Source organism: Pelodiscus sinensis, chromosome 27 (genome assembly GCF_049634645.1).
Source record: "Pelodiscus sinensis isolate JC-2024 chromosome 27, ASM4963464v1, whole genome shotgun sequence".
NCBI lineage: Eukaryota > Metazoa > Chordata > Testudines > Trionychidae > Pelodiscus > Pelodiscus sinensis.
In genome coordinates this window covers 13,295,126-13,320,704 of record NC_134737.1, presented here as the reverse complement: position 1 = coordinate 13,320,704, position 25,579 = coordinate 13,295,126, and the positions used below count along the sequence as shown (strand labels likewise).

Here is a 25,579-nt window from a genome sequence, read left to right as displayed (position 1 = left end):
AATGCACTCTACTAGGCTAGTGGTCTCCACCCTCTCCAGCTAACAAAAACCTCCGCTATTCCAGGCAGCGCTCACTGCCTCCTGTCTATCTGAGTGCCCTCTAGCCCACCTTGGGATGTGGGGATACGCTCTGTATATTTCAGTCTGGGGCAGTGAAGGGAGCAGACTTGAGTCCAAGGCGCAAGTACAATACAGTCAGTCCCACTTGCTCTGACCCGCTGTGGGCATGTACGCTCAGTCCCGTAGAACCAACGCTTTAGGGTCACTCAATAAACTGCACAACATTCCCTGAAGTAACCCCAAATCTCAGCTCTTGTCATACCAGGGGGGACTCGTGTTAGAGGAGGGGTCTCCCCGAGAAAGCCTTGGACTCGGCTCTCAGAGGGTCACACCTAGGTGGTAGCCCTGGGTGGAGGTGGATAGTTCTGATCTCTGTGCCTCGGATCTGATTCCCTGGCTAGTGGTGGGGAACGCGGTCAGAACTCACGAGCCGCAAACTGATAAACTGGGCAGTCCCGGGGTCTGACCCGGCACCGCCTCCCACTTTGTGTTGGCATTTGTACCCGGGAAGTGAGTGCGAATGATCGTCCCAGCCGGGTATCATGCTTTGGACAAGTGTGTTGGCAACACAAGGCATGAGACAGGCAATACTCAGTGTGTCGGAGCCAGGCGGGGCATGCCAGGGCGGCAGTCCAGGGCGCGAGGTGAGGGGGGGGTCTCATGTTTGCTTGGGCCTACCTGTCAGCTGTTTCTGAATTTCGGTGTTCTGAGTTCTCTTCAGCAGGCTCACACACTCCCGGATCCCATTCTGCCGCCGGGTCTCCAGCTTGTTGGCAGGGTTTCTGAAGACCAGGTTTCTAAGCGCCCCGGCTGCCGCCTGCTGGACGTTTTGGTTTGGGCTGCGGAGAAGCTCGACCAGCTTGGCAATTCCACCCAGCCGGTAGACCTGTGAGAGGGCGGGCCGGACAAGGGTCAGCATGCCACGAACAGCTCGGCTGTGTGCCCGTGGGGATTAAAAGCCCTCGGGGGCAAAGTTAACACAAGACAGCACAGGGCACTCTCATTGAATATGGGATCCCTGGGCATTACAGACCCAAGTACCCCATTCTTCACAAGGCAGTCAAATGGTTTGCTAACTGTCGTCCAGAAAGTCTGTGCTGTTTGCCTTGATGAGGGGGGTATCAGAGTAGCAAGGCAGTGTGGCCTAGTGGAGAGAGCATTGGGGCAGTATCAGAGTAGCAAGGCAGTGTGGTCTAGTGGAGGGAGCATTGGGGAAGTATCAGAGTAGTAAGGCAGTGTGGCCTAGTGGAGAGAGCACTGGAGGAGGACTAAGCTGCGTTCTATTCCTGACTGTGAGATTGACCTTCTGGGTGACGTTGGCCAAGTCACTTCACAGCTCGGAGCCTCAGTTTCCTTTTCTGAAGGGTACCTCTTTTCTAAAGCACCCTACGCTCTGCAGATGAAAAGAGCTGAGAGGAGCCAATGATTTAGACTTGCCAGCAAAGACCATGGGCCAGATGTTCAACTGGAGGAAATTCGGGCTTGCACCCACTGACTTCGGCAGTGCTACACTGATTTCCATTGCCTGAGCACACGGCCCCAGAGGCCTTATTACTGCAGTGAAAAGCAACCTAGAGACCACACGATAATGGCACTCTGGCCACATGGCCTAGTGATGTACCTGCACCCGGAAGCCATGGGCTGCATTCAGAGGTGATGTTTATCTTTGTGCAATTTACACTCAGAATCCAAGGGCCAAATTCTGGGCTGATGTGTAGGGGGAGGTGAGTGGGAATTAGGGATGTAAAACCCTGTTTAATTCGTCAGCCAGTTGAATGTGATGTCTAATCGGTTATCCGATTTAACGGGAGCGGGGCTGGGCTGAAACAGCCTCCCCCCTTGGGCGGGGGCTGCTCTGGTCGGGCTGGAGTGTCCCCCACCTGAGATGGGCCATGTGGAGTTGGAGCAGCCACCTGCCTCCAGTGGCCAGGAGGCTGCTCCTGACCCATCTGGTTAACCATAACTAGTAAGCATCACCCAGGAAGGCTGATTAACCAGTCCCATGCCTAGTGTGAATCTAATCTAAGGCAGCCTAGGATTGGTGTAGCACACGTACCGATGAGGCTGGAAGTAGGTAGCAGTTCCACAATAGGGGTACGTCTAAACTACATGCCTCTGTCGGCAGAGGCATGTAGATTTGTTTGTTCAGCAAAGGTAAATGAAGCCGCGATTTAAATGATCGTGGCTTCATTTACATTTACATGGCTGCCGCGCTGAGCCGACAAACAGCTGATCAGCTGTTTGTCGGCTCACCGCTAGTCTGGACGTTCCACCTGTCGACATCAAAGCCCTTTGTCGGCAGCCCCGGTAAACCTCATTCCACGAGGAATAACGGGGCTGCCGACAAAGGGTTTTGATGTTGACAGGTGGAACGTCCAGACTAGCGGCGAGCCGACAAACAGCTGATCAGCTGTTTGTCGGCTCAGCGCGGCAGCCATGTAAATGTAAATGAAGCCGCGATCATTTAAATCGCGGCTTCATTTGCCTTTGCTGATCTGTCTAATCTACATGCTTCTGCCGACAGAGGCGTGTAGTCTAGACACAGTAGAAGTGCCTGGAGCAGTTTAAAGCCAGGCCCCAGAAGTTTCAAGGGGCCCTTCTATAGCGAGGGCCCCCCAGAACCAGAGCCTGCTTTGAAAGCGAAGCCACAAAGAAATGAGCTTACCTCTTGCTTGGCAGATTCATCCTGGAAGCAGGTGTGCTGAAGGTAGTATGCCCCCATGGCTTGAGACTTCTCATCCAAGGAGCACAGGAGCTGTATGGCTCTCTGGATGGACATTGGCCCCCCGTCCGACTCATCATTGCATATTCTAAACCAAAAGAGGGGAGAGGAATGGATCAGTCACAGGGCAGCCGCTGCCGCGTGCTTTAGGGACCGATGGATTCTCCGAAAGATGCCACCAGACTCACGTAGGCCACAGCCCCTCCACCGCCTACTGTTTGGGGCTTGTTTATTCAGAAGGTTTATTCAGAACAGCGCAAGATGGCCCGCGCAAAGAGACCTGCAACCCCGTGAACTCCCAAGGACCTGGTGGGCTAAGCCTTCGGTTGCGACTCAGTTTCCCCCCACTCCCACTGACACGGAATGGAATGATGTAGTTTGCCATGTCGCTTTCGGACTCAGAAGGTAGCACCCGACACGGCCAGCGATCGTGCACATCTGCGTTAGCATTTAGGGCCCACACCACGGGCTCGTTTCAAGGGGGGGACATTGTTGTTTGTGGCCGCGATTATCGGCCAACGAGCCTAGCGAGGGAGCCTTTTAAAATCGAGCCACTGATGGACGCCGACAGTGGAACGACTGCAGGTGTATGGAGAATCCTCAGGAGAGTTACACGAGAGTATAGACTTGGGGTGGGGAGTGTGGAGAGCTTGGGGGGAAACCTCCTAGACCTTGAAAATGCATCTCCTGGCTCTGGAAAGCAGAGGCCCGATTAGCTCCTGCCTTGCACCAACACAGCGTGGGCACAAAGAGCTCCCTGCGCTAATGACAACAGCAGGTGCAGCGCCGGGGGCGGGGAAACCAAGCACCATTATTTCAACTTATTTAAAATATGAATCGGCTGCAGGTGGGAACAGGGAGGTCACAGGGGGAGAGGGGGAGACTAAAACATTCAGGGGATTGAGTGGAACCAAGTGGGCAAGAGCTCAACTTCTGCCACAGAGCTTTCCCTTGTCAGGGCCGTGTGTCTCGGGACGGGCTGTTCCTTGGCTTGCCGACAATACGACAGAGCAGACGCTAAGAGAGAATTTGGGCTTGCCTTTGGAATGTTTAAAGTAACCTGTGACGTGAGAGCGATGATCCTCTGTTCAAGTCTTTCCAACAATTCAGACAGGGCCAGTCTTTAGATGGCTCAGAGCAATGCCCAGGACACCCCAATGGTTTCAGGGCTACGAAGTCTCTAGGACCTCCCCGGGCAGGGGGGTTCTGTTGCGGAGGGTCTGTTACTGAGCCAGCAAGGAGGAAGAGCTGAGGCACAGAACAAGAGGGGTTAATCTGGAGTCTTCGGAAGGTCAGAAGGTGTTTGGCTCGGGCCCTGCTTTGATGGAGGTTCAGAGGCGCCGACGCTGGGGGTGCTCCAGGCCTGGGACACTCACAGGGAAAAGATAGAGAGGGCGGAGGAAGGCCGGCTGGAAGGGGGAGTGATAGCGCCACTAGGAGCTGATCACAGCAGTGGGCGTTAGACTAGCCAAAAGAAAAGGCACGTTCTGAGCCAGAGACCCACCATGCCCCAGGGCACAGCACAGGGATATCCTGCTTCCCACCCAGGTGAAGGGGGAGGAAACGGAGGTGAGCAAAGAGGTGTCTGCGGACATTGAACAAGCAGAAGATTATTCACAGCACCACTGAGTCTGAGTCATAGCCAGGCCCCGCTCCGGGCAGGGGGGAGCTACAGGTCTTCAACGGGGAAATTCTCAGCTCAGACCAAGTTCTACAAGCAGAACGGCGTCACGATCCGCGCTCGGCTCTCCAAGGAGAACCAGTTCTGCGAGGCAGGAGAAAACCTGTAGCCAGGTTTGGTTTTACGAGAACAGCAATTCTGCAAGCCAGAGCGATAAGAGCCCAGCCTCTCCCATCACAGCCAGGGAAGGGAAAGGAACAAATTCCAGACAGAATCGGTATTCGGCCTGAGGGGAATCCTGCCCATGCAGTCTGTGCTGCAAAAGAGAGATTATTTCTGATGGGGAAGACTAGTCTCCTCCAGGACTCATTTCACGGGGGGAGAAATCACACCACCAGGCATCGTTCTAGAAGTACAACCACCCCCTGATAGGTACAGTTCTGTACGCAGGATCTCTCAGGACAGCGAGCGGAACAATTCTAATGCATGCAGCTGCCTAGCACCCGCGTGCGAATAATTTCATAGCCATGCCAAAGCATGAAATAAACAGCACGGGTGTCTGGCGTCCTCGGGACCTCACCGGTGCCGACCAGAGAATTTGCCAGACCACGGGAGGTCAATGTTATCTAGCAGCATCACCAGCACTGCTGCTGCTTGCTGGGCTCTGAGACATTTAGGGGCAAATTAGAGCTAAATTACAGCACAGAGCACTGGGAGCCAGCACTGGGGGCTGTAACAAACTTTACGGGGCTGCGGGAAATGTGGCCATACCCATGGTAATTGGACACCCGGCTCACTGACATCATGCAGGACCGCGGATGTTGCCAGACCAGAAAGTGCCGGACTAGAGAGGTTCAGCCTGAATTTTCCTTTTTCTCTTGCTAAGAGCCCCTGGGCTATGTGCTTGTAGATCCAACTCTCATCCCCTTCTTCCTTTTCCGTCTTCCTGCTTCTCCTCCTCTTCTCTGTTTTTTCCCCCCATCCCCACCAAGGTAGCTTCTGGATTATTGAGGAAAAGCCGCAGTGAAAGGAAGGGCTTACATGTTCCCAGCCCTCAAGGAGAGCTCTCCAACCTCAGGCAGTTCTACTGGGGGTGATGCAACAGGTGGAACCAGAACTAGATCGGCCAGGGGAGCACTCAAAACAAGACCAGCTGTATGTGCGGGGCAATTCTCTGCCCAGGAATGGGTTTACAGGAGGGACGGCACTCCCATCGGAGCTGGTTCTACGAAGAGGCCCGCTCCCCATTGTAAACGGTTCTCCAGAAGAGAAAACACCCCAACACAGACCGATTTTGGAGTGAGCCGGTGTCTACCTATGCAATGCATCAACGTGGATTGGTTCTAAGTGGGAAAACTCACCCCAAACAAGACCAGAACTGCCGTGTGGACAAGCCCCAAACAAGGACAATCTCCGTCCAGAGGCATTTTTCATAGGGAGGATGTTTCCTAAGCAGAACCCAGTTCTACAAGAGGCGAGAGTCACAGAACCTGTGCTTCAAAGGAGCAGTACCTCAAGCCCTCAGTTCCAAGGTGGGGAGTGTACAGATCCCCACCAGGGCTGCTTGGCATGGCCATGTCCAGTTCATGGGAGACCACCTGACAAGCAAGATCAGTGTTTCATTGCCAACAACTGATTCTCTGACACGGAACTTTCCTAGTGTGCGGACAACATCCCCCGCAGTCCCTGTCCTGCAAGGTGAAACCTCCATCTTAACAGCCACAAGTATACAATACACAACTAGGGCAACTTCTTCCACAACGACTATTACTCTACCAGTTCCTCAGGGACAACAACAACGCGCAGTGACTGGGACAAAAGCCTGAGGGAGACCTGTAGTTGCAAAAGAACAAAACACCATCTAGGCCTCGATGATGCAGCACGCTGCACCCAGCCCAGAGGCTGTTCTGCAGAGATGGCTTGTCCCCAGTGACAACACCTTCTGCAGAACCCAACAAGCACATGGGTGACAACCGGACGTAGGGTAATAACGACCCCCATCCCAACTAGATTGTTGCTCCCCGCCTCCGAGCAGGCGTGGCTTTTCCAAGGGGACAACACCCCAACCCAATCCACATGGAAGAAGTGGCCCTCAAAGCCAACTCGCTCTCAAGAGCAGAGACACTGTTACCAGGCAGAGCCCTCCCCAAACTAAACCAGTTTTACAGCGGAGCGGAACCCTCCTGCCAAGTTCAGGTCTAAAAAGGACTAAACTCCCCAGTCAGAACCGGTTCTGCCAGGAGGACACCTAATGCTTCATGATGGACAGCTCCTGAGTCACACCCAGCTCTGCTGGCGAGCCACACCCCACGCAGGGAGGGTGCTACAAAGGGAACCGCTCCCTGCCCACGGGGTGTTTGGTGCCAGAGAGCGACTCTGACTCAGGGGCAGTTCTCCTGGGAGTGCACATAAATCTTCAGAAGGCCGTTCTTCAAGGAATCACATCGTTCCATACCTATAGGTACCTCTACCGATGGGAAAGTGTCTGTGTGTCCCAGCTGTTTGTTAGGGGAAACAGTGACCCAGCTGGGACCAGTTACTTAAGGCAACATTCTTATGCAGAAAACATTTTCATTGGTGTAGCTATTTGTATTTCTTCACCCTATTGGCCTTAACTCCTCGGTGAGAAATTCCTGGAGTGAATTGTTTCAGTGAGGAACATATCAGAAGGGCAGCTGTGTTAGTCTGTATCCACCAAAACAACGCAGAGTCTGGTCACAATTTAAAATGTGTATTTGTGCTTGCATCTGTAATTTCCACTCCAGCCCTCCCCCTGCAGCAACAGTCTGCCTGCTGCTGTGTTCCCAGCGGGGCAGAACAGAAGCGTTCCAATGATTTGTTCTCTGTTTGTGCCCCAAAGGGAGCCGCTCACTCAGCTGTTAGATACTTCCCAGAGCTTTGAAAGGGGAGGGGGCGCATGCCTGCAGGGCAGCAGAGATCACAAAATACTGAGCTCAGCCATCAGGGCAGGCATCGTGGGATACTGACGGTAGCCAGTTCTCTCGACAAAACCAACAGCAGAGTCCACACTGGCTCTGACGACAGTAAAGGCAGGGGAAGTATCTGACAGCTGTTGCAGGGGGAGGGCTGGCGAGACAGCTGTGCTGCTGTGACATTCCTCAGCACGGCGTGCTCACATTGCTATGAGGGAATCCCATGAAGCGCAGGGATCAGCTCTACCTTCCACCGCATTGCATTGTGGGATGCTTCCCCACAGTGCTTTGCTCTGTCTGTCACCAGGGGTGCTAGCCACGTGGCCATGAAATGCTGACACCAGGAGGCAGAAAAAACAGTTTGACCGTTTTCCCTTTTGCCGACTTTTGCACGTCACCAGCACTTTGGTCGCCACGCCTGCCCTGTGGAGCCATCGCCTGAGTGTCTGCTAGCCCCTACTCAGCTTGGCCACCTGTGGAAATGAGCCCAAGCTGTCTGGGCAGAGGTTCGGTTTGTGAGGACAGTGGGAATCAGTGGCACTCGGCAGCTATTCCCAGCACCTCTGGGGTCAGACCCCGCAGCATGAAACACGGTGGGAAATGGACGCCAAGGCCGGTGAGCAGGAGAGGCCTTCAGCCTCAAAGTCCCCGCCAGTCCGGCTAGTTCGCCGTGGCCCCTGCAGAGAATCCCTGGGCTAATCCACCGTGCTCCTGGGGCGGGGGGAGGGGGTGGGGACGGACGGACGACGACGACTCACCTAGAGGTGGACAGAGAGTGCATACACAGTCCATCCTGCCTGCCGCTCGTCCCGGGCTGGGCATACACCACGTCCTGCTTGTTGCCTGAAGTGCAGGAGATGGTGCGCGCCGGGATGGGTTTCCTGGTGGTGCCATAGTGGGCGCTGCAGCTGCTGTGCATGCTTTGCCGGTTCAGGGTGGCCTTTTGCACCACCCGGCTCCCCGCCTGGCCTCTGCGGAGCGTGTCCCGGGGAGGCTCGCAGCACAGGTCGGGCTCGCTCCGGCTGCTCTTCAGGCAGTAGGTGGTGGTGGGGCTGCAGACGGCTTTGCTGTGGTGCCGGTTGCCCCAACCCTCCATCTGACTATACGAGCTGTAGCGCCGACTGTCGGCCTCTCGCTTAAGGGTCCCGTTGTACATCTGGGGGAGGGGAACAAGAAACAAAACAGTTACAAGGGGCTTCGCCAAACGGGGCCAAATCCTGACAGGCACTGAGCCGCTGTCCTGGGAGCCGTGGACACGTCATTAGCTACAACCAGAGCAGTTCATACCCCAGGGCACCTCGATCTCAGCCCTCTCTCCTCACAGGCAGGGCAGTGCGACTATCCCCATTGTACAGAAGAAAATGGAGGCCAGCGAGACCTAACTGACTTGCACCGGGAGTCTGGGGCAGAGCAGGGCACCGATGCCCCATCTCCTAGGCACCCCCAGACTGCCCCCCTCGTCTTTTTAATAGCATGTGTTAATATTCATCCCAGGGCTACCGAGCTCTTGCCCAACACTATATACACCCGATCCCCTTCACCTAAAGCAACGTGCAGCCATCGCTGGCCCGGGGCAGGGCAGCTTTTGAATGGACTGCAGCACACCTGCTCACTTCTTATGGCCACCGAATTTGGCAGGGACTTCGGGGCACATGCCCCATTTCTCCCAGAATGGGATCGTAGATGAACACCAGGGGTCTGGAGCTGAGGGAGGGTCCATCATGCGACACCCCTTTCCCTCGCGGAGGCTGACGCTTTCCCTGTTCTAGCCCTCCCATCGCTTGCTTTGTCCCTATTCACTCTTCTTCCACCCTCACAGACCTGTAGGTGAGAATCCCTCTGTAGAGGCACAAAATGGCGGCCCCCTTGGGGAAAGAGGATGGGGTTATGGCTTCACGGCGGAGTGTATCGTACCGATGATGATGATCGAAGTTTTGAGCACAACAAGGGCTAAGCCAGCAAAAAGCCACCGTATTGAGTTCAGAGAAAAGGGCCCGATTCTGATCTTGGGTCCGTGAGGTGCATCCACAGTAACGTCAGTGGCGTTACTCCCGATTTGCCCCAGTGTCGCTGAGCTCAGGAGACGGCCCGACACCCCCTCGCCACACCTGGAGGCTTGGGAGCGTTGCCAGCGAGGAAAGGGGGCACTGAGGTGTTTTACTCTATGTAACCTCCACCCCCCCCCCTTGTTTTCCTGACCGACAACTAAGGACATGGGAAATCCTGGCTTGTTCCCCTCATGGCCCAGCGGCATCTATGGCATCTGGACACCCTGTGGACGTAGCTTTAAGGCCCAGTCACATGGCTATCCCGATCAGCAGGAGATGCCAGTGAGATACGAATGCGGCTGCTAAGGCAGCCAGGCTGGGAGGAGGCCCAGTGGAGCCTATGTCTGCTCGCTACCCAGTGACATTCGATTCTCCTCAGGTTCTTCTGCCATGCCCATCACCGTGGTGCCAGGGCCCCTGGGCCGGGAGACACTGTCTGAGGGCCTGGCCAGAGCCTGCCTTTGACATAGAAGGATCCAGGCATAGAGAGAACGGAAGGGAACTAAAATAACACGGTCCTTAAACCCCCTCCACTGCCGACAGCGGGCCAGCCTCTGAGCTCCTTGCTCAGCCCTTCAGATGCTCCTGGACGTGGGGAAGCTTCACCCTGAGATGCTAACTCTGATCTCAGTCCCAGCCGTGTAAATCTGGAGTGACTCTGGAGTGACTCAGCATCACTGAGTATAGCGTCTCGCTTTCACGGTCACTCAGTCCTAACCCAGGCAAACGCCCCTAAAAGATGAACAAGTCTTCGCCATTTGGCCCACCGGCCTTCAGTGTCCTTGAGGTCACCTTCCGGGCACCCCTAGTAGGCAGAGTTCCTCATTCCACACGTCCCAGTTGAGCGGAGTGACCTGCACTCTACTGAACAGAAAGGGGCGCCCTTCCTCCGCCGCCCGAAGCTAAGCCAATCTGCCGCCGATTTGCCCCGAGAGACAGGGCAATTTACTGGTCGGCCCCAGCGAAGAGGCCCTAGGGAATGATGAACCATTGTCGTGGGCCCTTTTGAGCTCCCCCTATGAATTCTGGGAAGGGATTAGCCACAGCACCTTGCAAATTAAGGCTTCCTTGAAAATCCAGGGCTCCTACTCAACGTCCTTGGTTGCCCTCCAGCTCAGAATGGAGCAGCTGCACAGTTTTACCCCGTTCCTGCCTACCCTACGCTGTTGAATGGATCGGTTGAGGGACTCTGCTGCTTTGGCCTATCTTCTCCCTGCTCCTAAGGGCCTGATCCGTGGGGAGGGGGAATCATTCCACCAACTTCCAGGGGCTGTGCGTCAGGCCCACGCCGTCCGTAGCAACCCCCCCGGCAACCACGAGGGCTGTGCCACTGGGAAGCAACCTGGAGTGGGAGCAGCCAGGCCCCCGGCAGCACCTCAGACCCATGGGCTGGCTGCGGTAATGAGCGTCTCATCGTCCAAGAAGAGCTTTCCCAGGAGTTTGCAAGAGGTTTCCCAACTCTCCAGCCTCGCCCTGATGGGGCCTGCGCAGACTTGCCGGAGAGGGCTCATTGTCTACCCGAGAAACGCCTTCCCCAAAAAAGGCAATAATCTGGAGTTCGCCATTGCAAGAGCGGAGGGGGAGAGAGGTTATCAGCCTGCCATGCCAAAATGCAGGATGAAAACATCCCCCCCAGACAAACAATTCATGCACACTCCCCCCCCCCCCATTTCCCTCCCCCAGCCAACACCGGAGGGGAACACACCGGAGAGAAAAACAGATGTTACGCCCTTGATGGAAACATAATCAGTAGTTGAATGGCTGCAGTAAAGGCCCCAGGGGCTCAACATCTCTGCCAAACTGCTGACAGCTCCGAAAATAATCCACCCACAGTCAAACCCTCCATTGACTCATCCTGCTTCCTCATCCCACCCAGCCCAGAGATCAATACCCTTGGGATGATCCTGGGTCGCCAGGAGAGAATGACCCCAGCCATCGCTTAGCAGAGCCCCACCCGCCCTAGCTGCACCCTCCCCGTTCCTAGAAGCTAGAAACTTCCTGAGCACAGGTAGCCACTGATGGTAACCTGTGGAGGTTCCCATAATTAAATATGATGTATCGGTTTCAACGAATTCGCGGGTGGCTTTGATCACAGCAAAGAATTGCTCGTTCTGTGTGGTGGCCAGACTGAAAAATCTAAAAATGCTTAGTTTCATTCAACCCCAGGTAGTTTTCTCCATAAGAACATAAGAACGGCCATACGGGGTCAGACCAAAGGTCCATCTAGCCCAGTATCCTGTCTGCCGACAGTGGCCAGCACCAGGTGCCCCAGAGAGGGTGGACCAAAGACAATGATGAAGCGATTTGTCTCCTGCCATCTCTCTCCAGCCTCTGACAAACAGAGGCCAAGGACACCAGTTTATCCCCTGGCTAATAGCCTTTTATGGACCTAACCTCCATGAAATTATCTAGCTTCTCTTTAAACTCTATTATAGTCCTAGCCTTCACAGCCTCCTCTGGCAAGGAGTTCCATAGGTTGACTACACGCTGTGTAAAGAAGAACTTTCTTTTATTAGTTTTAAACCTGATACCCATTAATTTCATTTGGTGTCCTCTAGTTCTTCTATTTAGGGAACTAATAAATAACTTTTCTTTATCAGCCCTCTCCACACCACTCATGATTTTATAGACCTCTATCATATCCCCCCCCAGTCTCCTCTTTTCTAAACTGAAAAGTCCCAGTCGCTTTAACCTCTCCTTATATGGGACCCGTTCCAAACCCCTAATCATTTTAGTTGCCCTTTTCTGAACCCTTTCCAAGGCCAAAATATCTTTTTTGAGGTGAGGAGACCACATCTGTACACAGTATTCAAGATGTGGGTGTACCATAGTTTTATACAGGGGCAGTAAGATATTCTCCTCCGTTTTGCTTTTTGGGGACAGAAGGGGGCAGGGGAGATTAGCCCTTGGTTTGTTTTAAACAAAGCTAGTGGAATTTCTAAATGAAACACCCTTTCAAAACGACAAAGTCAACACGTCGCATTTGGAAAATGGCTGTCGAAACCATTGGGACTTTTTCCGTTTTTTTCCCAGAGAAAAGCATTTGCTGAATTTGACCCAAATCCATGAATTGTTTCAGTGGAACCAAAGCTGGATTGGTTTTTTTCAGACTTTTCATCTGAAAAGGCCTGCCTGGCTGTTGCAGTAGGCTCACAGAGTGCTCCAGTTCTCCATCAGAATTAAAAAGTTGTTATAAACGAGCCAGCTGCTTCCCACCTGTGCCAGTTTCCCAATCATAGCAAAGAGAGGAGCAAGCACAGTTGTGAATTACAACAGACGCTGATTGCACCAAGGAGAGTACAACTTAATGAACCTTCTGGGAGTCTCCCAGGAATCTGACATACATCGGGGCAGGAGGAAAGGTGCGGCGGTGTATGTGTGTGTGGGGCGGCGGGTGTGGGACAGAGAGAGACTCAACTAATTACAATGACCCTGGTAGCTCTTTAGCATGGCTGTTTCTTGATTGGGATTCCACTGGTTTGTACGGTCATGGAAGATGATTGAGCATGTGTGCGTACACATATGCCGCATCAGACAGAGGGTACAGGTCACCACACAATTTGTCGGAATCATCCCCCCTCCCCCAAATGGTGAGCTAAATTGATCACTTAATTAACTCCAAGGGCTTGTCTCCACTGTGCTGGGGATCAACGCTGCAGAGGTCAAGACACTGGCTGTTGATTTATCGCATCTGCTAAGACAGATAAAGGGCTCTCTGAGCGCTCTCCTGCCAACGGCGGGACTCTGCCGGGACGAGAACAGATGGTGCCAATGGGAGAGCAGCCTCACTCCCCTCACCGCAGGCAAGATGCTGCCGTAAGTGCATTGACTTGAGCTGCACCATTTGTGTAGCTGAAGTCATATCGATTAGATTGACAACGGGGGTTAGTAGACAAGGCCCAAGTGTGGGCTTGATGCCCTAGATGCTCTCAGTGAAATCCATCCGTCCGTCCATCCTTCCATCCATCACCACACCCACCCATCCACCCATCCATCCCCACACCCATCCATCCATCCAATTCAGGGTGATCGTATCCTATAAGAGAATCTGAGCACTAAAGGTAGCTCTGGGTAATGGCATTCCCCAGTCATAGAATCATAGAACCGTAGAGCTGGAAGAGACCTCAGGAGGTCATCAAGTCCAGCCCCCTGCCCAAGGTAGGACCAATCCCAACTAAATCAACCCAGCCAGGGATTTGTCAAGCTGAGACTTAAACACCTCTAGGGATGGAGACTCCACTACATCCCTAGGGAACCCATCCCAGTGCTTCACCACCCTCCTAGTGAAATAGTTTTTTCTAATATCTAACCTGGACCTCACCCACCACAACTTGACACCGTTGCTTTTTGTTCTGCCATCCATCACTACTGAGAACAGCCTCTCTCCATCCTCTTTGGAACCTCCCTTCAGGCAGTTGAAGGCTGCTCTCAAATCCCCCCTCACTCTTCTCTTCTGCAGACTAAACAGACCCAACTCCCTCAACCTTTCCTCATAGGTCATGTGCTCCAGCCCCCGAATCATTTTGGTTGCCCTCTGCTGGACCCTCTCCAATGTGTCCACATCTTTTCTGTAGAGGGGGGTCCAGAACTGGACACAATACTCCAGATGTGGCCTCACCAGAGCCGAATAAAGAGGAATAATGACATCTCTGGATCTGGTGGCAATGCTCCTCTTAATGCACCCTAACATGCCATTAGCCTTCTTGGCTACAAGGGCACACTGTTGACTCATATCCAGCTTCTCATCCACTGTAACCCCCAGGTCCTTTCCTGCAGAACTGCTACTTAGCCAGTCGGTCCCCAGCCTGTAACAATGCTGGGGATTCTTCCGTCCCAAGGGCAGGACTCTACACTTGTCCTTGTTGAACCTCATCAGATTTCTTGTGGCCCAATCCTCCAATTTGTCTAAATCACTCTGGATCCTCTCTCTGCCCTCCAGTGTATCTACATCTCCCCCTAGCTTAGTGTCATCTGGGAACTTGCTGAGGGTGCAATCCATCCCCTCATCCAGGTCATTCATAAAGATATTGAACAAAACCCGTCCTAGAACTGAACCTTGGGGCACTCAGCCGAACCTTGGGGCACAGTCTGCTCCATCTTGGCCAGAAACGGAGGGTCGCCCGATGGGTGCTCATGGGGAGTGGATGCACAACAGGATAACATGGAGTAAGGATGCTTTGTTCCCCATCTGGACTAAGGGGAACCAACCGTGGAGCAGGAGGGAAACATGAAGATACAGTTTATGCACCCAAGATCCCTTCTACACTTGCAAGAATCACGTCATTTTCCCTCTATCCATCACCTGTGTGAAGCCAGAAGACCCAGCCCTTACAGTGGGGAATAGGCCTGTTTGAGGATTAACAAAGCGGAATAACGAATAAGTCACTACTCTCCCCATACACACCCCAGAGACACCCCAATTCCGTAATGCTGGGGTCCGAACATCTCCAAAGTTTATGGCTGTTTGTTCAGGGTATGTCTAGCTTTTCACTTTAAGAGTAGCGCGCAGCGCTGGAAAAGGCCAGGCAGTGCCTTGGAAAATGGGAAATGAGGCAGAAAATCATGACTCATTCTGCACTGCAAGTTTGGCAAAGCGTCCTATGAAAGCACCACCACCGACCCCACACAGAGATCTCACTGGGAGACATTTCTGCTCTTCTGAGAGCAGCTCCGCCCAGCCCTGCCCTTCCCTTCCCTGAGCCGTATGGGAATTCACTGAGTTCAGACAGGATTTCCTGCCGTTTCCTGCCTAGACTCATCGCTCCATAAAACGGAGATCTTGCCAGTCTCACGGCCTCCATGGAAGCTACGCGTACCCTGCTGGGGCCCTGAGTGTGAGTCTGAAATTTACGTCACCTCGGGAAAACAAGCTTGGAAATCTAAGCCCCATCCCGAAGGGCCGTGGCGCCACACCGAACTACAACAAGGAAGGGGGCAGAGAGGCAGTGGCAGAGTAGTGAAGGTAAAGGAGCTTCCCTGACCAGACCAGGTGCTCAAACCCTTTTCCCTCACGAGAAGCAAAAGCACGCCGAAATCAACCAGGAGCTTCAGGGGGTAGCCGAGTTAGACGTTGGGCTCATTGATTAAACCACATTACACCCAAAGGGGTAAATAAATAAGCATCATCGTCCCCATTATTCAAATGGGGGAAACTGAGGCACAGCACGTCCCATAACAGTCATTGTTCTTATGCTTCCCAACACTGAGCCCTGTCACGGGGCTTTTCATGCACGGCTCACAAAGCACTTTGTGAAGGGGGCAGGGATCGTTGTCGTTTAGGGGATGGGTGACTGAGCCACGGGTCAATAAGGCAACTTGTTCAAGGCTGGACAGCAGGCCAGCATCCGAACCAGGGACAGAACCCAGGTTTCTTGATTTGCTTTTCAGCTCCAAGATCCTGCCCCACCTCCGGGGCTGGGGTGTTCTGAATTCTGCACCGAAACCACAATCTTTGTCTTATCCAGCTCAGGGTTTTTAACCCACTAGCGGCTTGTTTATTTCTAGAGCAGACGACGGCAAAAAGGCAACGCTGCCGTGCAGACTTGTCAAGGCCGAGTCCCTCCCCGGCCGGAGGGGAAAGCTCCAGCAATGAAATATGACTGCGTCCCACCCCCAGCGATGGGCGGAGAACACGCTGAGTGCTGCTTGTGAAACGGGGCGGCCGCGGCCCGGTCCACACCCCAGCGAGGGAACACTTGCAAGAGCAGCAAAACTGTGTTGTTGCTCCAGAGACGCTCAGCCCTTCCCTCTACTTGCAGCAGCCGCTTCTCTTTCGCCAGCTGCGAGGCAACACATCTCTAGCTTGGTGCACCAGCCAGGGAAGCAAATGTTAACCATGCGGCCACCCTGAAGGATGCAAAACTTTGGATCCGGACTCCTGGATTCGGATGCCTGGACTTACAGCTGCATGAAACAATTACAACTCTGTTTTCTTTAGGGACTGTGTCTCAAACACCCTTTGCTCCCTGGAGATGTTACAGTAGCAACAAACCATGACTTGGATCCTGCAATCCTAACTCAGGCAAAACTCCAGTCGGTGGGAATTTTCATAGAATCCCAGGGTGATTGGCAGAGACCTCAGGAAGCGTCACATCCAGCCCTCTGCCCAAAGCACGACCAACCCCAACTCCATCAGCCCGGCCACGGCTTTGTCAAGCCGGAACTTAAACACCTCTAGGGATGGAGATTCCACCCCCTCCCTAGGGAACCCATCCCAGTGCTTCACCACCCTCCTAGGGAAATTGTTTTTCCTCATCTCCAACCTAGACCTGCCCCGCTGCCACTTGATACTTTGCCTGCAGAGAATGCAGGACCAGGGGCCACAAGGCTACACCCCATGGTCTGCAAAGGCCATTCTGCAGGCGGCTGGTGGCGCGCTCAGTCCGAGGGGGGAGCATTGCAAGGAGGAGCTCTGCCGCTCCCACCCCTGTGATGAGTCTGAGGCTCTCAGTAGAGTTGCTAGTGGAGAAGTGTCACAAACGTGCACTCAGTAATAACAGGCACAAATTGACCCCTTAGTCATTTTTTGAGAGCAGCCTTCGGCATCAGACCCATCAAAGAGTCAATGGCCGTGGACACCGACGTGGCTTCCGGTGCAGGCTGGCCAGCTGTCTGTCTCCTTTGCAGCATTGGCAGCGAGAGGAAATCCCAGGCCTAAAAGGGTCTTTTGCTCAGCTAGTTACATCGGGCTTCTCCTTCCCCTTTTGGCACCCTTGGCTCAGACACTGGTATCCTGGCCCAGCGCGGTGCATGGAGGAGTCTCTTGCTGCCACGTAGGTCTGTGGGCAAGGACTGTAGGTTCAGCGCTGTCGTGCGAGCTGTGTAAAACACCTGTCAGAGCCTTTTGCAGGCTCTTGGGGCCTGACTCAGACCCCATGGCAGGGGGCAACTACCATGGGTCATGGGGGGGAGGGGGAAACACAGAACTTCCCTTGCCACCAGTCTCTCCCAAGGGAACCCCAAAGGGGAGGAAGGTTCTGATGCGCTCACCCACGTGGCATCCTGTCACCTTCCAAGCGGGCCAGCCAATTTCAGTGGGGCAGCTGCGGGGTAGGGCACAGCGCAGCAGGTGGGAGGACCTCCACATCTGCTCTTTGCTACTAAGCGATCGGCACGCTTTTATCTGAGTGCCCGGCCACTCTGAGCCACGAGTGCACACCCTGAGCTCCAGAGCATCGTACAGTAAAACGAAATACAAGGGAAAACCAAGACGGAACAAGGCAGACCCTGCAGGTAAAGAAAACCGCAAAGGGAAGAGAATAAACCAGTAACACACAAGCCCGGGGCAAATCAGCAGTTTCCTTGACTTCCTAGACGACCGCTCTTATCACCAACCGAAACACAGATCAAGCACGAAGGTCTCCTATCTACGGAGGCAATATCGAAAGTGCAGGTTTTTCGGGGATCAGTTTGCTGTAGAGGGCAGAGAATGATTTCCTTTAGTCTATCCTCTGGGGACAGACAACCCAGGATTATAATGGGCTGTCACTGCCTCGACGTTTTGACTGGATTCAGTGCCAAACCATAAGTGACCTCATGGTTTTATCACTGCCCCGCCAGCTCCTAGACCCTTACGGCATCACAGACGCTGTAATTCCACAAAAGGAGTTAAGCAAATTGCTCCTCAAAGACAAAATTAGCTCTTCTATTGCCACCTTGTCTGTTTCTCAGAGTAGACGAGACACAGATGGGGGACACACCTGCATGACTGAGGCTAGACATTTTATGAGGCTCAAGCAAACTTGCAGACAGAGCTTAAAGTCAGCTGAAACCAGGTGGCCGCAGTTGGGTGGGGTCTACATTCCTTTACTACTCCTAGGGAGCGAGCAGCATGGGAAAAGACCTTCCCCATCAGGAGAGGTAGGGTGCAATCTCATGCAGCTAAGCAGCTGTAGGACTGGGGTTACATGTTCAGTCACCAATGTGGCCACCGGCTCAGAGCCATTTTCCAAAGAGACCCAGGACCTTCACAAAAGTTTATTGGACTCAGGCTTTTGGGGATATTGTTTGGGAATGGTTGGCACCAGGGAACAGCCCACTGCCACAGGCTGGGGGCCAACTGGCTAGGCAGCAGTTTGGCAGCAAAGGAGCTGGGATTGCAGCGGATGAGAAGCTGGAGATGAGCCAACAGGGTGCCCTTGTAGCCAAAAAGGCTAATGACATATGGAGGTGCATTAGGAGGAGCATTGCCAGCAGATCTAGAGAAGTGATTTTTCTCCTTTATTCGGCTCTGGTGAGGCCACATCTGGAGTATCGTGTCCAGTTCTGAGCCTCCCACGACAGAAGGGATGTGGATGCACTGGAGAGGGTCCAGCGGAGGGCAACCAAAATGATTCAGGGGCTGGAGGGCATGACCTACGAGGAGATTTGGGATTTGGGCAGAAGAGAAGAGTGAGGGGGGATTTGATAGCAGCCTTCAACTCCCTGAAGAGAGGTTCCAGAGAGGCTGGAGAGAGGCTGGTCTCAGTGGCAGAAGAAGGAGCAATGGGCTCAAGTTGCATTGGGGGAGGTCTAGATTGGATAGTAGGACAAACTATTTCCTTAGGAGAGTGGTGAAGCACTGGGATGGGTTCCCTAGGGAGGTGGTGGAATCTCCATCCTTAAAGGTTTTTCAGTCTCGGCTTGACACAGCCCTGGCTGGGATGTTTGAGTTGGGGCTGGTCATGCTTTGGGCAGGGGGTTGGACTTGATGACTCCTGACGTCTCTTCCAGCCCTAATCATCTATGATTCTACCCCTGTAGTGGCCCAAAACCATCCACCCAGAAACATGGAAGGGTTCTGACCTGGCTTGTAGACTGTTAAGATCCAAGTTTCTTGTGCGGCCCAAAGAAATTTGCTCCAACTTACGCCCCCGACTTACAACCCCCACATTTACGGCCATTTTTGTCATGCGAGATAGCTCCTAAACCCCCCAATTTACGTCCGCAGCTCGCATTCACGACGGCGTACGACGCAGACTCCACACGTCACCCCAAAACAGAAAACACACAAGGTCAGTCAGACTCGCCAGTCTGCAGTTGCTGCTTGAACTGCGCGTGGTTCCACCACGGCGGTCTTCACTTGTGTGTTATTTTTGTGCGTTATTTGAACTAGTTAGTTTAGTTTTCGTCCATTTCCGTCGTCAATGTTGGTATTTTTAGGGCATGAAATGGGTTTCCAGGAACGGAACCGCCATTCACAACATCGCGCTATGGGAATAAGGGTTCGACTTACGACGGTTCTCCAGGAACCAGTTCGGTGGTAAGTGTGGGGGTCGCCTGTACTCTGTTCTTGGGATGAGGAAAGCTCCCTCCCCCCACCACCAAAGGACATCTGGCGGTTGTCGATGTTATTGAGCAGCAGCCCACGTGGATGGACTAGGCTGCTGAGCGTTGCTCTCCGCATGCCCCAGTGGCCCGGCACAGATCAAAGAACTCCTTACCGGGTACCCCCAGTTGCTGTTTCCTGTCTGGGTTTTGGCATAATAACTGCCCCGGGTAGTCCCAGAGTTGACGCCATCAGCCAGCCCGTCATACATGGAACCTGCAAGCAGAAGAACAGCGTTAGGACAGGAACCCTAAGCCCCCATGGGGTTCGCATGCAGGCTTTGTTTGCCCGAGAGGTCACGCTCTTCTCCATTGGCCATCACAGACGGGTGAGGGATGCACCAGAAATCAGGGGGGAAGGGAAGGCCTCTCCCAATGCACATGGCTGTGAGAAGCTACAAGCCGCTCTGAGTAGCCATCGGGAAGGTGATAAAGGGCAGCACTTCTCTCTGGACCAAATTCTGCCCCTTTGCTCGTGTTGGACCGGGCCTTACTCTGAGAGCTGGCCCATGCATTCCGGTACCCACTGTGCCTGCAGGTGACAGGATGTAGCTCTTACCTCCTGCGGGGGGAAATGGAGTACAGAGGTTCACTCCTGTCCCCCACTAAGCCTCTCCTGTGAGTTTTCTAAGCAGCTCCCAGCATGGCCCAGCCTAGCAGCAGGCAATTCTCACTCTCTTCCCATTGACCTCCCCCCGGCACACTCTTGTAACGGGACCCTGGCGCCAGTTCTCCCATTTCCCGGTTTTCTCCAAAAGCCATTCCCGTGAGGTCGCACTGGCCACAAAGAGCGGGGAGCAGAAGAAACATTCCCGCTCCTCCACGCTGGAAATCAGTGGGCTTGCTGAAGCCCTGTTGCATTCGAAAATCCCTCCCCGCCTCTATTTTGCCCACATCCCTGATGGTTTGATGTGCTTGCTTGGAGATACTGATCTTCCAGAGAATCCAAGCTCCCAGGCTGAGCCCTGCAGTCATGCGCACGGGTACAGCCCCGCCGTGCTGGGGCACTGCAGTAGAGCGTGTTTATGTCTTGCTCTTAGAAACTGGCTCCGGTCGTGCCAACCAGGCTCTTGGCTTCAGCTCTTGCATTTTCGCCAAACGCCGTTACACTGGAATTGTGTGTTAATAACAGCGCTTTGTGATTACACCGGCCTGTTCGTCTTCCAAGGGCCTTGCAGCCTTGAATGCCAAGATCCTCCTAACTCACGAACAACACCCATGCCGGGTAACGAAAGAACATCGTTCAGGTGAGCTCCCCAGCCCATGACTGGCACATGCGAGGCGTTCCTCTTGCCCCCGAGCCATCGCGCAGCTGGTGAGGGCATTCTAGGATGGAGCAGCGTCCTGCATGGTGAGAGGCGCTGGCCCAGAAAGGGGAGGAGAAATGAGCCAGAATGGGCATCAGCAAGGACCCTCCTGCGCCAGCCTCTAGACTGAGGATAACCTCAAGAGATTTGGAGAGTTGTCTGTCTAGACCCAAGTCTTAGTTTGTGCCCAGGCTGAGGCCTGGCACCTCTAGGCTTGGCACTTTGCACCCCGGCACCTCGGAGCTCACCACATCTGCTCACCAAAAACTGCTCAAGCCCCGGCACTTAATTGCTTGAGCCTTGGCCCCTCTTTCCTTGCCAATTATCCCTGCCCAGAACCTGTTCGTTTCTCTGCGCTGCTGCTCGTTTCATCCTTGTGCCAGGCCGAGGGTTTTGTTGGCAAAGGGAAGGGCAAGGCAGGGATGGTCGGGTGTGCAGCGAACGCGCTGTGCTCCGGTTTGAGTGCCCCCTGCCCTGCGCACTGCCCCACAACGATTCCCCGTGTCGATTTCAGGTTGAGGCCCGGCTGCCAGGGAAGGAGTAGGGTGGGACATTCGACTACTGGTTTAACCCCGCCAGTTTGCCACGTGTTAGCTACCAAAGCCGGCACTAGGGACGGAGCCCTTAGCCCCAGCTGCCTGGAAATCATTTCTCAGCGACCACTCTCCTGAGCTGTTCTCACGTCCTCTGACACCCAGCGCGGAGCTTTCTCCCACGGGGTCCTCAGCAGCTCCTCTCCAAATACAAGGGCTGCACAGTGTGGCCCAAATAAACCCACTCCCAGGACTGCAGGCTGGGAACTTGCTGTTTTATTCCACTTCAACACAAGGATCTGGAGAAAAATCCATCAGCGGAGAATAAGGGAGGGGTGGAGCATGGTCCCATCCCGGACTGTCCTTTGTAACCTAGGTAACCATGTCACAACTACTTCATCACACACGCCTGAGCTCAGGAAGGGTCGGGGGCTCGGGGCAGGTGACGGGCTCTTCTCATCTTCCTATGTTGGGGACAGTTTTCTCCTCTCCTCTCCTTTCCATAAGGGCCCTCCTGATTCACCCTGAGCTGCAGCAAGACAATTTCTTTTCCCAGCCGAGCATCACCCCGAGTCGTTCCTGGCCGATGCCGGTTGGGGGGCAGACGGCCGATTGACTCAGACCACCGGCCAGTGGAATTGCAAGGTCACAGCCTACCTCGCTGTTTCTGGGTCTGCGACCCTCGGTTTGCAAGCTCTCCAGGGCGGGCCCTGCCTGTTTGGTCTGTGTGTGCACAGCACCCACGCCAGAAAATGCAAATGATAAAGCAGCCCCCCCAAGGCACATCTTTGCTTTCATGTTGTGGCTTTATTACTGTGGGCTGGAGTCCCTAGGGATTTTGCAAGACTGAGTGGTTGATGTTGTTGCTGAGCATTTCTGCTGCGAACGTAGCACCAAGCCCTGCTATGCCCTGTGACATCCGCATTCTCTCCCGCCACGGAACGGTGGCTCTCCGTGGCAAGAATTGGATGGGAAATTCAGCCGCATGCAAGATTAATTTGGTGGGGGGCAGAAGGGTGTGGATCAATGTAAAACATCAGCCTCATATTTGCACTGCGTAAGCAGCTGCTGCTTCAGTTTATCACGAGCAAGGGGCTTTGATACTGGCCAGCAGCTGATGGGCGTGAAGGAAGAAAGTGGATCTCCCACAACCTGCCCTTCCAAAGACAGCGGCTCACTCAGTAACAACCTGATTAGGGCGGCAGCTTTCCCAAAACACTGCACTGTGAGCACAGAAGCCCCATTGACTTTGTACCTGCTCTTGGGTCAGGTAGGATCTTGAAAAATCCCATACAAATCCAACTCCTTTCAAGTGGCTTTGCTTTGAGATGCCACCCCCCAGCCCACGCCCCAGGGAACTTGGGGAGATCTGGCCTGTCTTCTGGATCTTGTGTCGAACACAGCGCCGTGCGGGGAGCCATGCAACAAAACCGTACGTAGCCACTGAATGCACACGGAAGACTTAAAAAGCACGAACTGTCCCATCGTCGAGATTCCCCAGACATCCTGGCTAAGAACGGCTAAGGGGATTACCAGTCATTACCTAATTTTGAGCCGCAGTGGCCAGAGGCGAAGTTTGAGAGCCTCCCTAGCTGGGTTTCGAAAGCGCCGAGCCTCTGAGACTCCTGAGCGGTGGGTGCTCTGCATCTTGGAAAGACCAGGCTCTTAACTGGATCAGCCCCGCAAGATGGTTCGGTTTCACTATGGAAGTAAGTTGTCTAATATGGTACGCCTGCTCCTGCCCTCGGCCATACGCTGAATTCCCAGCAGAGCTGTGGCAAGGGTGGAGGGCAGAATCGACGCAGCGGTTGCTGCCTCCTGTTGAGATGGTCGCGTGTGTGAGCCTGGCAACGCTGCCTCAGCCCTCGTCTTCCCACCCAGCACGGCCTTGCTTCTTATTCCCTCAGGCCCCGAGGCCACAAAGCGCTGCCCAAACTCTGGAGCCCCCACCCCCGGTTCCACACTGCCAGCCTGGCCGAGGACGGGCTGGTCCATGCACACCCCCTCGGAGAACTGCAACATCTCCCAAGCCCGGGAAGTGGCTTGATGGGGCTTGAGAAGCCAAGTGGAACTGTAGAAACATCTCGCGCTATGTCCCGATTCCACAGGGCAGCCCCTGCGTCTCCCCGGAAGCCAGCCCAGCTCGTCCACAAGAGGCCCCGGGTATCTGGCCCCTCTCACATTAGAGTCCCCCTGGCCCTATCAGCTGTAAGGCTCAGGCAGCCTTGCAAAGCCAGTCCAGAGCCTCAAGGCATGAGCGGACAGCGTCACAGCCCAGCCGGCAGCCGTACCGCTCGCCTTCCTGCCAGCGCCTCCCCCCATTCCTCACAGCCAGGCCTCCCCCAGGGAGGACTCGTCCTGGCTTTGCCACTGCTCCCGCAGGAGCGACATCCAGGCCGCAAGGTGCCCGGCAAGCACAGCCGAGACCCGATTGACAGCTGCGGACCAAGGGAGGTGACCCAGCTGCAGCGCCATTCCCGACACACAGGCCGTGCTGCAGCCGTATGCGCAGGGTGTTCCAGAGGGCTGGCGCTGCACCAGTCCGACTGCCTTTGCCCCCCAAGCCTGCCAGAAAACTACCCCGGAAACCGAGCTGCGGACAGTCAGCGCGCCCAACCTGGACTAGCGGGAGAGGGAGCCCCCAAAGGGCACAAGGCAAAGACCCGGTCGCGAGACATTTTGCAAATACTCCAGTCAGCAGGGAAATACACTGAGGAAAGCTGGGGAAATACCTCGCTGGCTGGGATGCAGGATTTAGCCAGGCACCAAGTGGCAAATGCTGCTTTGCCCCTTCCCACGGACGCCCCCAGAGCACATCATGAACATGCAGGGAATATGCCTCAAAGCGCCCCTGCGAGAAAGGTCTAATCTCCACAGTGCAAGGGGGAAACTGAGGCACAGAGCGGCTCGAGTCGCTTGCTCAGACTCACACAGCGGCAGAGCTGGAGCCAGTTCTGCGCTAGCCCTGCCAGGGACTGCGATTTTCTGCCACCTCCTCCGGGGCAGCTCCGGAGAAACCAGCCAGCCTGTCGCTTAGGGAGCAAACCCGCCAGAGCTATGGAGCCTCCATTCCGGAGACCCCCCACGCCGAACCTGGGAATCCCCCCCTACCGGGAGCCCGCCGGCTGGGGAGTTACCTCGGTTGGAATGGCCCAGGCCTGACGACTGAGACGATTTCTGCTTCTGCCGTTTCACCGTCATCATCACCTGTTCCTGGACACGCTGCTTCCCCGTGCCCCGGGTTTTCAGCTTGTGGTCCGAGGGCAAGGCCAGAGTGGAATTGGCCTGGTCCTGGAAACACTCATAGGCCAGGGCAGTTTTCAGCGGCGAGTGGAGCATGGTGGCGGTGGAGCGAGTGGGTGGAACGGCACTGGGCTGCGCTGCCGAAAGCGACAGGAACAATTCTCGAGCCGGGCGTCAGCTTCAAGGCTCCCTCCTTGCCATACGTCCCTCCGCCGCTGGCTTCTCCTCCCCCTTCCCCAGGCTCCTGCGGTTGGCGTGTGAGCAGGCACGCCCTCCGTCCGCCGGGATATACGGCCCTGCCTGCACACACCCACGCGGCGAGTCCCGCTCGGCTCAGGTGCTGCAGGGCAGACAGGTTTAGTGCTGACCTCCTGCCACAGGGCTGTTTACACAAGCGCACCAGGCACAGGGAAGCCAGAGCAGTAGGGGGGAGAGGTGGAGGAGGGGGGGAAGTTGGGAAGCTTCATCCTTGGAGCGACGACTTCCAGGATTCCTAGGCAGATTCATTGCTGCCCCCTGAGTGTGCAGAGACACCTCTCCCTGCCTACCAGCCAGGCGCCCCTGCAGTCAATGCCTGGGCCGCTCCGCTCGGGGTGCGTCTGTTCCCCAGTGGGAACCGGGTCAGCCTTCGCGGCCTACACCATGGGACGGGGGGTGTACACGGCTCTGGAAACCCAGGTCTGGGCGCCATAGGCCCAGCTCTCAGTGGCGGGGCTGGGTCTCGCGGCTGTATCGCTTGGCCGGCGTTTCTCACTCAGGCCTGTGGCGGGAGCTGCAAAATGACCAGGGCTCGGCCGGATTCCGGCA

The 25,579-nt window shown here is 54.8% G+C and overlaps 1 protein-coding gene across 1 annotated transcript in view; it reads right to left on the bottom strand.

The window, feature by feature from the left end:
* PKP1 (plakophilin 1) overlaps positions 1 to 25,050 on the bottom strand; it is a 40,822-nt gene extending 15,772 nt beyond the window's left edge. Inside the window, exons 1-5 of the mRNA XM_075910235.1 lie at positions 24,667 to 25,050; positions 19,806 to 19,906; positions 8,095 to 8,492; positions 2,726 to 2,870; positions 739 to 946 (exon numbers count right to left, since the gene is read on the bottom strand). Coding sequence (XP_075766350.1) covers positions 739 to 946; positions 2,726 to 2,870; positions 8,095 to 8,492; positions 19,806 to 19,906; positions 24,667 to 24,868 — 1,054 coding nt within the window. The 5' untranslated portion in view covers positions 24,869 to 25,050. The remainder of the gene's footprint in view (positions 1 to 738; positions 947 to 2,725; positions 2,871 to 8,094; positions 8,493 to 19,805; positions 19,907 to 24,666) is intronic.
* Between the last annotated feature and the right edge of the window lie 529 nt (positions 25,051 to 25,579).